The 13,340-nt window shown below is 32.2% G+C and overlaps 4 protein-coding genes across 4 annotated transcripts; 2 read left to right on the forward strand and 2 right to left on the reverse strand.

The window, feature by feature from the left end:
- Position 1: 1 nt before the first annotated feature.
- FRS1 (phenylalanine--tRNA ligase subunit beta) lies at positions 2–1,789 on the forward strand (the record flags this gene model as incomplete). The annotated part of the gene is made up of 1 exon (XM_064861493.1): positions 2–1,789. The coding sequence occupies one exon, from the start codon at positions 2–4 to the stop codon at positions 1,787–1,789; it is 1,788 nt and encodes a 595-aa protein (XP_064717170.1).
- A 213-nt stretch (positions 1,790–2,002) lies between these two features.
- Positions 2,003–5,440, reverse strand: MIL1 (Mil1p; the record flags this gene model as incomplete). The annotated part of the gene is made up of 1 exon (XM_064861494.1): positions 2,003–5,440. One exon carries the CDS (start codon positions 5,438–5,440, stop codon positions 2,003–2,005), a length of 3,438 nt encoding a protein of 1,145 aa, XP_064717171.1.
- Positions 5,441–7,896: 2,456 nt separating this feature from the next.
- MOB2 (Mob2p) lies at positions 7,897–8,889 on the forward strand (the record flags this gene model as incomplete). The annotated part of the gene is made up of 1 exon (XM_064861495.1): positions 7,897–8,889. One exon carries the CDS (start codon positions 7,897–7,899, stop codon positions 8,887–8,889), a length of 993 nt encoding a protein of 330 aa, XP_064717172.1.
- Positions 8,890–9,343: 454 nt separating this feature from the next.
- RPO41 (DNA-directed RNA polymerase) lies at positions 9,344–13,306 on the reverse strand (the record flags this gene model as incomplete). The annotated part of the gene is made up of 1 exon (XM_064861496.1): positions 9,344–13,306. One exon carries the CDS (start codon positions 13,304–13,306, stop codon positions 9,344–9,346), a length of 3,963 nt encoding a protein of 1,320 aa, XP_064717173.1.
- Between the last annotated feature and the right edge of the window lie 34 nt (positions 13,307–13,340).

Genomic DNA, 13,340 nt, shown 5'->3' on the forward strand with positions numbered 1-13,340 from the left:
AATGCCTAGCGTTACAGTTAACAAGCAACAACTTTTTGAGCTTTTAGGTAAGAATTATACTAATGAGGAATTTGATGAATTATGTTTCCAATTTGGTGTAGAATTAGATGAAGATACCACTGAAGAAGCTTTGAAGCTTGGTGAAGAACCTGAATTAAAAATTGATATTGGTGCCAATAGATATGATTTATTGTGTATTGAAGGTATTGCTCAATCTTTGAATGAATATTTGGGAAGAGCAGAGACTCCAAAATATAAGCTTTTACCACCTACCACCAAGTTGTTTATTGATAAGTCTTCTGAACAAGTTAGACCATATGCAGCAGCAGCCATTTTAAGAGGTATTACTTTTAATGAAAAAAATTATGCGTCTTTCATTGCTCTACAAGATAAACTTCATTCCAATATTTGTAGAAACAGAAGTTTGGTGGCTATTGGTACCCATGACTTAGATACTGTGCAAGGCCCATTCCGTTATGCTGGTGTCCCACCAAAGGATATTAAATTTGTTCCATTGAATCAAACTGAAGAATTTACAGGTGACAAGTTGATTGAATTTTATAAAAGCCCACAACAAAAAAACAATATTGGTCGTTTTGTTCATTTGATTGAGGATTCTCCAGTTTACCCATTGTTCACTGATAAGAATGGTGTGGTTTGTTCTTTACCACCATTAATTAACTCAGAACATTCAAAAATAACTCTAAACACGCGTAATGTCTTAATCGATTGTACTGCCACTGATAAGACCAAACTAGATATTGTTTTGAACCAAATTGTTGCTATGTTTTCTCGCTACTGTGATGAACCATTTACTGTTGAAGCTGTTGAAGTTGTTTCCGAACATAACGGTCAATCTCGTATTACTCCAGATATCAGCATTAGAAACATGGACACCTCTATTTCATATATTAACACTGCTCTCGGTTTGGAATTAAGTCCAGAAGAAATTTCAAAATGTTTAAAGAAATTATCTTTACATGCTAAACCTTCCACTGAAAATCCAGACATTTTACATGTGGAAATTCCAATTACTAGACCAGATGTCTTACATCCATGTGATATCATGGAAGATGTTGCTATTGGTTATGGTTATGATAACTTACCAAAGGGTGAAAAATTGTCTAATGCCAATTTCATTGCTTCTGCTTTACCAATTAACAAGATTTCAGATATTTTTAGAATAGTATCTTCTCAAGCATCTTGGTTAGAAGTCTTACCATTAACTTTGTGTTCTCATGATGAAAACTTTAAGTTTTTAAGAGTTGAAGATGATGGTACAAAGGCTGTTAAACTGGCTAATCCAAAAACTTTAGAATATCAAGTTGTTAGAACTTCTTTGTTACCAGGTATCTTAAAAACTGTTAAAGAAAATAGAAAGCACACATTACCAATTAAGGTTTTTGAAACTGGGGATGTTGTCTTCAAAAATTTGGCTCTGGAAAGAAAGGCTAACAATGAACGTCACTGGGCTGCTATATATGTAGGTAAGAATTCTGGTTTCGAAATTATTCAAGGTTTGCTAGGTAAGATGATGCAAACTTTTAGAACTAATTGGGTTGCAGATTATGGTGCTGCATCAAATTCCAGAGGTTATTGGATTGAACAAGATGATTCATTAACAACATATTTCCCAGGTAGAGGTGCTAAGATTATGTTTAGAGCTAAAGAGGGTGCTGAGCCACAAGAAATCGGTCATTTAGGTATTTTACATCCAGAAGTTATGGTTAACTTTGATATCCCATATGCTGCTTCTTATGTTGAATTAAATGCAGAAGTCTTTTTATAGATTGAAATATATATATGTATATGTATGTATTTTATTTTGTCTCTAATGAATATTATATATGAAATAAATATTGTGTATAGATAAGAAATAATAAAATCAAGAATTCATTTAAATAATGCATGCTGCAAATTTATACTATTTGAAAGAGTGATAGAGTGTGGAATTGATGTGTACATATATATGTATACCCACGGTTTGGATAGACAAATGGTTCTATATATCATCAGGAAACGTAGCATGTACTTTATGTTTTACATTTTTCTTCATTTCGTTATCTTCTGGTAAAATAGTTTTACCAGCACCTAACAGCTGGAAGTTGTTATTAGCATGATTTGTTTCTGAAGTAGCAGTTAAGTTGGAAATATTCTGGTTTTTTACAGAATGCATATCATTTGAGTTATCATGTTTGCTAGAATCATTTAGATATTTGGGTACACTGCCCCCTTCATTATTCACTTGATTCTTTAATGCATCCTCATGTATCGCCTTTTTAAGCTTTTCTAGCTCTCTAAACAATGCACTGTGGTCTACAATTGCGGCATCTTTAGGTTTCTTCTTGATCTTTTGGTCACCTATTGAAATTTCTGAAGAAATGTCTTCTAAATTTTGATTTTCAATAGCATTTTCAGCCATTTTTTTCCACTTAGATTTTTTTGGTCTCATCCATTTAGGAACCCAACTATTGGTATGTTCAGACTTTTGAGCTAACTTTTTCTGAGCAGCATCGACTTCACGAATAAGTTTTCTCTGCCTTTTTGCTTGTTCTGGATCCATTGTTTCTTCAATTTCTACAAATTCTTCATTAATTACTTCAATACCAAGCTTCTTTAATAATTTAGGCATATTTTTACGATAGGACATATGCCCATCTACTAATTCGGTACAGTTGAAATCCTCAATACCTTCAATATCATTATCAGCTGATATACCCATGACTTTGCTAAAACCTCCAGCAGTAGCACGAAATAAATATCCAAGAACCCAATCTTTCTCTGAATAACCATTAACAAATCTACCACTTACTACAGAACGTGCCATTACTAATTGTTCCTTTTTCCGAACTACTGGTGTACCAAAGATAAACACATTTTCTACCAAACCTAATGCTCTCTTTTTACATAATTCAATTAGACATGAATATATTACTCTGGATCCCAATGAGAACCCAATTAGTGTTACGGGTCTTTGTCCTAAATTCCTTGTTATTAATGTATCAGCTAATATCAGACCTGCAGACCAAGCTCTATCTAAGGATACATTCCAAGGATTATCGATGATATAACCTAATTTGGACAAAGCCATTGGCCATTGAATAGCCGACATGAATGCAGTCAAGATAGTAGCCCCTAGTACTTGTTGTATAGTTTGGGTAAAAACTTCGCTAGCTACAATATTAATAGTTTGACCTGTAGACTTTAACATTTCGGGTTCCCAATACAAGGAATACAAATCACCTTCTACAGGATCTACAGTGGAGAATGGTAACCTGACATCATCCTCATTACCTATAATCCAACCAGATACACTGATAAGTAAATTGACTCTACGGTTATTGTGAAGCGGAATAAATTGGAATGTGCGAACACTACCCATTCTTTTAGACATACCTCTAGCTCCAATGTTAGCACCAATTGCAGTACTTGATACAGCCACGACAGTCGTACCACCAACACCAGTAAGAAAACCAGTTGCCCCAGTGATGCCTATTGTTGAAAGACCAGCAGCAATACCAGCACCGATCACAGGTGCTAATAATCCCCCACTTAACCCAAGGACAAGCGATCCTCCTACCATAGCTAAACCAACATATGCCATTTTTTTACGTTTTTTTTGAGCACGACGCTTTTTCATATGTTCAGATTCATTCCATATCTGATTATCTGTAGATTGTTCCATATCTAAGGAATCAGTTACACGCTTTTCAAATTCACACACTTCCAAATCTGTGATACCTAAGGCTTCAGCAAATTTAATAAGTAATGTTCTAGATCTTGCATCATATGTGGAGTTTTGTAATAAAACTAGGAATAGATCACATATGATAGTCCAAGCAATATCTACAGATAAAGTTGTTTTGTTTGTAATCATTTCGGGATCAATTACTTTCTTGGCTAAATTTTTATCATCCTTTTCTGATGTTGACGGTGAGGGAGAAGTGGAAGGAATTGATGACGATGAGTGTTGAGAATATTGTGATATGCTGGACGTGGAGGATTTTTGTGAATGAGGTGAATTTTCCCAAGGATTACCTATGTCTCTTGAGGTCTTTAAACACTTCAAGATATCACTTAACTCTATTTTATGTAATGATAGGTTCTCAATCATTTTGATTTCTTCTTCATTAATGTTTAGATGTGTGTATAGTCGTTGTAAAACTACCAATTTCCACGAAGCCATATCTTTTTGTGAAAAGTTTAACCGTGACGCTAATTTTTTATTTGCTACAATATCCACACACAGGCAAAGCGTAGCAAGGTCTTCACACATCTTATTAGTTAGAATGTTGATAGCACCTGCATAAGCAATCTTTTCCATGTCAGTTAAAAGTAAGTTGGTAATATTTAATTGTGAACTTAAGTTCAACTCATCAGTCTTTTCTGCATCATCTTCATATTCATCATAATATTCTTCTGTATCGTGCGGTAATGATAAAGTTGAAGCAGAATTTATAAGAGATTGTTGTGAAAGATTAAAATTAATACTATCCTCAGTATTATTATAATTATTTTGCAAATTTTTTAGAATCTTTTTATGTTGAAATAAGAAATCAGTTTTTTTATTGGTGGTATATGATCTTTGTGCTTGTTGTTCTGCAGTAACTTTAGTATATTCAAAAGTATTTTTGTGTTCCAGATTATTCTGTGGACCTGCATTATTTTCCGATGAGGTTTGATTTTTATATCTCATATCATTTTCCGAATACTTTTTCAATTCCAACTCCCCTTTACTATTGTAGATGTTATATGAAGCTACAGCAGGTACTGTATCCCAATTATCTGAATCTGAATCTGAAACTGAATCTGAAGCTGAATCTGAGTTTGTCACCGAATTATTTTCTAAGTTCTGTTTGTTTATATTATTTTTATTAAGCAAAGATGTATTGTTTATATCATCAGGGAATTGAAAGCACAAATCTTCAGTTATGTTAGGTTTATCTGGTGTATAAATCATATGGTATAGTTCTGAGTCTTTTTCTTGAAAACTTACATTTGTTATTTTATTGTTATTTTGATTCTTGTTATCATCTTGTGTTATATATGTGTTGTTGTAAAATTGTTCATTTAATTCTTCATATCCATTATCTAGAGTCCCTAAATCTACTTCTATGTTATTATTTAGTATTTGTTTATAATATCCACTATGGCTTGAGATGCATTTAGTTAGATGATGGTCAGTTTCAGCATAACTATTTTGTTTCTCAATTTTAGCAAGACTTTTATTATCATGAGCTATTCCATCATCCAAAACATCATCAGGAAATTGTATAGTAATATCATTGTCAGTCTGCAATTCCATTGGATTTTCTTTAGATAAATGTTTTGTGATTTTAAGACTTTTTAATGGGATATCCAAAGGATTCAGGTCATTATCTTCATCATTATCATAATATTTGTTAATCTTTGGAATATTTGGAGTCTTAAACTCATGCATTTCAAAAGGGAAATATAGTAGTATCTATATATATATATATATATATATGCGTATGTGTGTGTGTAATGGGTATGCTTGTAGATGGTAAAATACTCGTTCACCTCCAGTATTAATGTTGAAATAATTGTGCGTTGAACTTTTGATTAGTAGTGTTGTTCTTTATAATATTTGTTACGTTTGGACAGAAATGTATCTTCTTTACTTTGTTATATTATGAGATCTATGTGCCTTTCTACATAATTGAAGTTTGTATCAAATGTGAAAATAGACTTTTTTGATAGCGCCGGATAGATGTTTCTAATGTTCAATATTGTGGATAAGATTGGTAAAATCCAGTAACGATAGGTGTGGTGAGATTATTCGAAGAAGATAATATATAATTCAGTTTCAACCAAATTTAAACCTAAGAACCAGAATATCAAAAGATGTTTCCCGGTCAATGGCTATAATTTCTTTTTTTAATGATTAGATAGGAAATTATAGTGATAATAGATAGATATATAAATGTAATCCAATGAGAATTAGAAAAACGTAAACAGTTACAAAAGTAGAATAAATTCTTCTTAAATAAATTTCTATGTTACAACAATTTCATATAGTCACAGACAATATTGAATATTTGATTTGTTGCATGAAAATTATATTACAAATTTGTATAACTTATTGTTACTTAATTGATTATCTTTGTTTTTATTCTTTTTTTTTTTTTTAAGATTTCTGTGTGAATCTCCCTATCAAAGAAAAAAACAGCTTTAGCAACTACAAAATTATCAGAAACCTTGTTCCTGTCAGTAAAATCTATAGGTACATGCTCTGTTTACTAAAATACAAAAAAATAGCTCAATAATTTATAAATAGAAGTGAGTATGGCCAGAATGTTCTCGTTGGCGTCATACATACCCTTTAAAAAAATCTTAGTCAATAATACTTGTCAATTATTATTATTATTATTAGTAGTAGTAGTAGTAAACGTTCAATATCCACCTGTGTTAAATATTATGGGACTCTAAAAAAAATCTGTAATGTTGTCTATTTTTATCATATATCTTTGCTACCTATCAAATAAAAATGTACAACTTATCACTGATATACGTTTAAAATAAATGAAAAAACGTAGCAGCATGAAAATGAGTTGTCTCATTGAATGGAGTGAACAAACTAGAAAAACATAATATACATTGGATTGGAATACAGTCCGATGTATGTTATGTCCACTTTATTTTCTTATTTCAATCTTATTTTTCTTGTGTCAATATAGGTTAGATTTTTTTGATTTACAGTATTCCATATTATTTAATCTAATAGAATCCAGAATTGCCTTGATATATTGTTCTATAGTTAATTATCTTAAATTACCATTTGAGTCATCAGTCATAAAATTGTTAGTAATTGCTTGCTTAACCTTTTTTGTAAATGATTCTTCAATAATATTTCTATCAATTTTCTTCCTGTTTAATGTTATCTTTCAAAATATTCTTCTGTTTATTTAGCAGCAAGTCTTGTATGGAGTTTGTTTTATCATTTTCTTGAAAGTTAGGTATGTTGTTTAATTATAGAAGTTGTTCATCACTATCATCTTTACTATTATTATTATAGTTCATTTCTGTTCCATGAATGTTCATATTAAGTTCATTATTTTATGTAATAAGACGATTCATTACCATGTTATCTCATTACATAGAGTAAGTATAAACTACCAATTTTGCAGATCTTGCTGACTGAAAGTTTTTCAGGTACAAAAGAATTCAAAAAACGAAAATAAGAGAGATAGAAACAGAGAGAGTTGGAGTTGGAGTTGGAGCTAAAGTTAAATTTAAAGCCAGTAAGAAGGCAATCAATGTTTTTTTTTTGTTAGGTTGGTGATTCTTCCACACGAACTTACAACTCTATGCCACTTCCCATTGCAGACTTTGCGCAGAAGTCTTCTGTAAACCCAGAAACACTCCATTCTTCTAGCGCCCGCGTGTGCCAGTTTTTGTGACTTTTGTGGCCACCATCCAGACACCATCAAAAGAAACTTGCGGAAACTTGCGGAAACTTGCGGAAACCTGCGGATAAACAGGAACTGATGAAAAATAATCAAACTCCATTTGATTCTGTGGGTATCTGTGGAGCATTACTATAAGGATTTACATATATCATCCCATTTTTTCCTTTACGTTGCATGTACAAGCTAGTTTCCCATTCTTCTCTGAAGAGTAGCTCATATACGTGTACATATAAAAAAGCAACGGTTTATCTATTTGATACTACTTATTTGGCATAGTTATTCCTGCTTTTACTGGATCCAGAAGATTTTTTTTTTTACTATTGGATTAAGGTAAAATATTTTGAAGGTGTAATTTCTCTATTTTAGTTTTAATTTTTGAATAATATATACGAGTTTTATAGAGATTAATCGCAGTTTTATTATCCTTAGAAGAAACAGCCCAATAAATACAAAAGATCAAATAAATATGTCTTTTTTCAACTTTAAAGGTTTTGGTAGAAACGCAAAGAAGAATAAAAATCAAGCTACTACTACAACTCATAATACACAAACTCCACCACTATCTTCTCCTGTTATACCTTCTACAAAAGCAAACAATTTATATTCTAATGCACATCAAAGTAACTCAAAACTGTCTCTTAGAAAAAACATTTCACCAAAAAAGCAATTCCTGCAGCAGCAGCAACAGCAACATCCACAGCTACAACCACAACAAATATATAATATAAATAATAATGGAAGTAATGTTAAGCTAGATGGATCTCCTACAAGGCAAATAAATTCGATACCGTCTGATCAGCCTAATAAACCACAAAATATTAAATCTTTTCAACAATCTTCTTCTACTAATAGCAGTCAACAATCTAATTCTCAGCAAGTGATGTTTTTAAGTGAGCCTTTTGTTAGAACTGCTTTAGTGAAAGGTTCTTTTAAGACTATCGTACAATTACCGAAATATGTGGATATTGGAGAGTGGATCGCACTTAACGTTTTCGAGTTTTTCACAAACTTAAATCATTTCTACGGTGTAATCGCAGAATACGTAACACCAGAAGCATACCCAACAATGAATGCAGGCCCTCACACAGATTATCTTTGGTTAGATGCAAATAATAGACAAGTTTCATTACCCGCAGGTCAATATATTGATTTGGCTCTAACTTGGATCAATAATAAAGTGACTGATAAAAATTTGTTTCCAACCCAAAATAATGTGTCTTTCCCACAAGCATTTTTAAGAGATGTACAAAGAGTCATGATACAAATGTTTAGGATTTTTGCACATATCTATCATCATCACTTTGATAAGATTGTTCATTTATCTTTGGAAGCTCATTGGAATTCCTTCTTTGCCCACTTTATCAGTTTTTCAAAAGAGTTCAATATTATCGATAGAAAAGAAATGATTCCATTATTACCACTAATCGAAAATTTCGAACAACAAGGGAAAATAATATAAATGGATTAGTTATAATATATAATATAAATATAGAAATATATACATACATCTGCAAGCCTGTAACAATAAACTAATTCCTTTATAAATGTTTATATTATATTTTCTATACAAGTGAAACCTTTCAGATCAACTGATAAGGATACAGGTACTAAAATAGTTCTTGTTTTTTAAGAACTATTCAAAAAATTTCCTTATTTATTTTCTTTTTTTTTTGCCCATAGTGCCAATGCTTATTAAATTTTTATTATTTACAGGAATAGTGAAATGCTCATATTATTAAAAAAAGGTTATTGATAAAAAAAAATCATTTTCATAAGAAAATCATGAAATTTATCATTGCCATCTTACCTTGACAACATTTTACATCTCTTCCAACGTCCAAATTGTATTTTTCATAATATTAAAAAAAGCAAACAATACAATAATAGCCATAATGATGAGAAACAAGTTCAATTTATGAAAAGAAGTAAGTGCTATTTTTGACATCGCGAACATCAAAATTATCCTTAGGTGGGATAGATGGAAGCCTTAATGGAACAAAAATATTTATACCACTACCACTTTTTGCAGACAAACAGTCTAATTTTTCCAGTTCTTCTTCATTGCCCATTGTTACTGAGACAGTAGTTCTCATAGATTTGCCTTCTTCCACTTTAACTGGATTATTGGAACTTAATAATTTTTGTCTTGTTCTTTCTTCATATATTTCATCAGCCAATGTTGCTGGTCTTCCTAATTTTTTACTAAGTTCTCCTCTTATCTTCAATATATCTTTCACAATTGGTGTGTTCCTCGGAACTTTTACCAATTGAACGTAATTCTTGTATCTTTCATCAAATTCTTCCTTTAATCTTTCAATCAAATCTATTTCATGTAATTTTACAAACTGATCCCTTAGATTCTTATTCATTACTTGAACATCACACGCGTGTGTCCAATATGAATCATGAACTGAGGCAAAATCAAGACCATCTTCTGCGCACTTACTTGCAGATAATAGCATATGTGAGGCGTCTAAGGAATGAATAAAATTAGGTGGGAAACCAGCCTTTTGTCTTCTAGCATTAATTTGATTCACAGCAAAGGGGTCACTAATATAGACCGTTTGAAGATTGGTTTGGACTTGTCTCTTCTGAATCTCACGATATGGTTGAACAATTGGAAGGCCCAATGGAGTCGTCCAAATAACAGAGGTCATAAACTCAGGTTTATTCCCATTTTGAAAAGTATTATGATCAATATCTAATCTAACTGACTTAGATATTCTTTTGCAACATTCACCTAACCAATCTTGAATTAGATGTGCTCCATGGAAAGATTCTTTAATAGCAGCAAAGACGTGTTTTGCTAAATATTGCGAATAATGTAATGATTCCTTCTTATCTTCAAAGTACGAACCAATTTGTTTGTCTATTTGAAATGTGGCACCAACCATTGTAACACCATACACATGAGTCATAACAGTTTGTTTAACAATCTTTCTATTTAACTTATCAACAAAGAACTTGGCAATTGGATCATCTTTGGTCTCTAAAATTTTCTCCAATCTTTTTCTAACCATATTGGCAACATGCAAATAAACATCGTTTGGTTTTGGTCCTGGAAGTAAGTTGACTTGTTGTGCACCTTCAATATCACCACCTAGAGCTGCATAATGTTGCAAGCCATTGCATGTACCATCTTGATGTACAGGTTGATGTGAATAATATTCTTCTGGTTTTTCTAACTTTAAGGCCTCATTAATTTCAAAGCAGGTTGCAAGTGCTTGCCATGGTTTATCAGCCGTTTTCCACCAACCCTCACCATTTAACGGATTCTCTGCAGAATCTTTTATCTTATCCAAATGTGCATCAGTGAACGCTACCCTGTCTTTTAATGGAACTTTATCAACACCGAAAAGATTTGACAAATGAATTTTTAACCACTTCAAACCATCTTTACCTAATTTCTTTCCTTTCCAAAATACAAGAAGACCACGACTCATATCATTACCTAAATGATTAAAATGCGGTGATAATGGATACGCACGTCCTCTGAAATCAAGATTATGGGGGAAGTAGAATTTTTCACCCAAAAATGCTCTAGCAATTTCTAATTTGTAATTAGAATCACATCTCATAGATCTATTTGCAGAATACTCATTAACAAGTGCCCTTGTTTTTTGTTTCCACGCGTTAATTTCACCTGGATCTGCAGAACTTGGAGGTCTTGGAGGTAAGTTTAAATGATCTTGAATTTTTGGAATATCCAAAAATTCTTCTCCCCTGTTCCAAACTTCAGATACAACATCAAATACCTTTCTGTTAACAGTCCATGCGGTATCACCTAGAACATTTAGCCCATCGTAAACTTTATCAATGGCATGTGAATTCGATGCAGCTTCTAAATAGGCAAGTTGCTCTGGGCAATCCTTAGTTCTTATTAACATTGACTGACTATAAAAATAGCCCCCTGATTTCCAATTTCTCCAAGCACGAGGTTTCACTAACATCGGTAACAACTGTGGTTGTACTGACGCAGCTAATCTTTCACCATTAAGTTGATTAATTAATGATTTGTGAATTTTGATAATTCCTAATTTGGCACCATTATGGTATTGATAGCTATGTGAAAATGCAGGAGCTTTACCAACAACAGTCTCTTTTGTTACTGGATCTGTACCTTCTACCCTTACTCTTGCCACTCTAATCAATTTCGATATTAGAATTGAGCCAATCTTAGCTCTCACTGCTTGTGGCCACACAACTTTAGATTTTTCAATTTTCATTGATCTAAATGCATTTTTCGCATTACGTATATATTTTCTGAATTCTACCGATTTTTTATTAACTTCTTTGAAAATACGGGACTCGGTCTTTAATAGTTGTTCAGATCTGAATTCCATTTCAACAGCTTTACCAACACTAATAACAGCACGAGCGGTTCTCATACCTTCCATGATCCCACCTGTGGAATTCAGTTTCAAAAGTTCCAAAATAGTAATAACACACATTTTTTCTGGGTTCACCAGCTTCAAATAGGGAGCAAAATCTGTGTTTTTATTTCCAAGCTTATCTTTATGTTTAATAATCTCCTCCTTTACCAATGGCAACATATCAGTATACCATTCCCACAACTTTGCATTTAAGGATTTTTGGATAGAGATATCACCTCTAGCTTTGGCTTCCTCAAAATCATGTTTCCATCTTTCCTTTGCAGCATCAGTAGCACGTAATTCTAAAGCTCTTTGTCTATCCTGATTAAATTCATTTAGCATATTTTCAAAATCATCTTTCTCTTTTTCTGTTTTCAAATTATTATATATCTGATAAAAATCGATAGTTTCATTATGATCGGTCTGTAAATCCTTTGGTATGAATTTTGATAATTGTTGTCTTTGGGTATCTGTAAGTGTTAAACCTAGCAAAGTATGTTTGACTACTTTCATACCGATTGTGTCTACATCCTTCAACTCAGTTACATTTTTATTTACAGATTGAATCTCTTCATCAAAGAGAGTCTTAATTGATGTATCATTAGAATTTGATGGTAAAACAGTGTTCTTGCTGTAGGCGTTCAGAGTATTGTTTCCATTTCCAACAGACTTATTAGATACTACTTCATCTGGGTGTAAATTCAATGCAACTGCTCGTATAGAATATGGAATGTCCTTTTCAGAGATCAATTTCAAATCAAAATATAATTTTTTATAGTCACTAATAGTCAGTATATCTAAGTATGAGCAAACGTTTTTATAATTATTATCACTCATTTTAAAATATGTTGAGATATGTGATTTTAAAGCATCTGAATTTGGAACTAATCTGATTGCATGATGAATCAAAATGGCCAAAGATTTATTGTTGTAACTAATCAAAGGAAAATGTAAAGTCAAATCATCTTCTAACAATTTTTCAAGTTGTCTAATATTAGACATACTTTGTCCTCTTGCATCCAGATATAAATTATAATCATCGACAAAATTTTGTTTTCTGTGAGATTTAATCTCGTATAGTGATTGTAAGATAGAGAAGGATCTAGGAAAATTATTCGTTTGTAAACATGCTTCCAATAGAGACCATAATTGCATTATATCTCTTTGTTCAGTCATTTTGGCAGTTGCCAAAGAATGTGTGTTGGTAAAAGGGTTATTACGTAATGTAAAGCCCGGAGGAGACGTGGAATTAGTTGCAGGGGCCGTAGTGCTATTGTTAGTGGTTGAAGAAGCAGTTAAAGTTGTATCCTGTTGTGGATTGCTAAAGAAAAGGGGTAACTGGTTAGACACAGTGACATTAGATGATAATGGAGCATTAGTAGTGGAAGATGGGTCAATAGAAACATGCGATTCAAACGTTGAAAGTTGTCTTAAGATTTCCACAGAATGAAATTGTCTTCTTAGCTGTGAACAAGACAGCACAACATAGCGACACCTTAGCATTGTATGTTTTTTTTTTAAAAGAAAAAAAAAAGAG

Source organism: Arxiozyma heterogenica (genome assembly GCF_036370985.1).
Source record: "Arxiozyma heterogenica strain weizmannii chromosome Unknown scaffold_7, whole genome shotgun sequence".
Classification (NCBI taxonomy): domain Eukaryota; kingdom Fungi; phylum Ascomycota; class Saccharomycetes; order Saccharomycetales; family Saccharomycetaceae; genus Arxiozyma; species Arxiozyma heterogenica.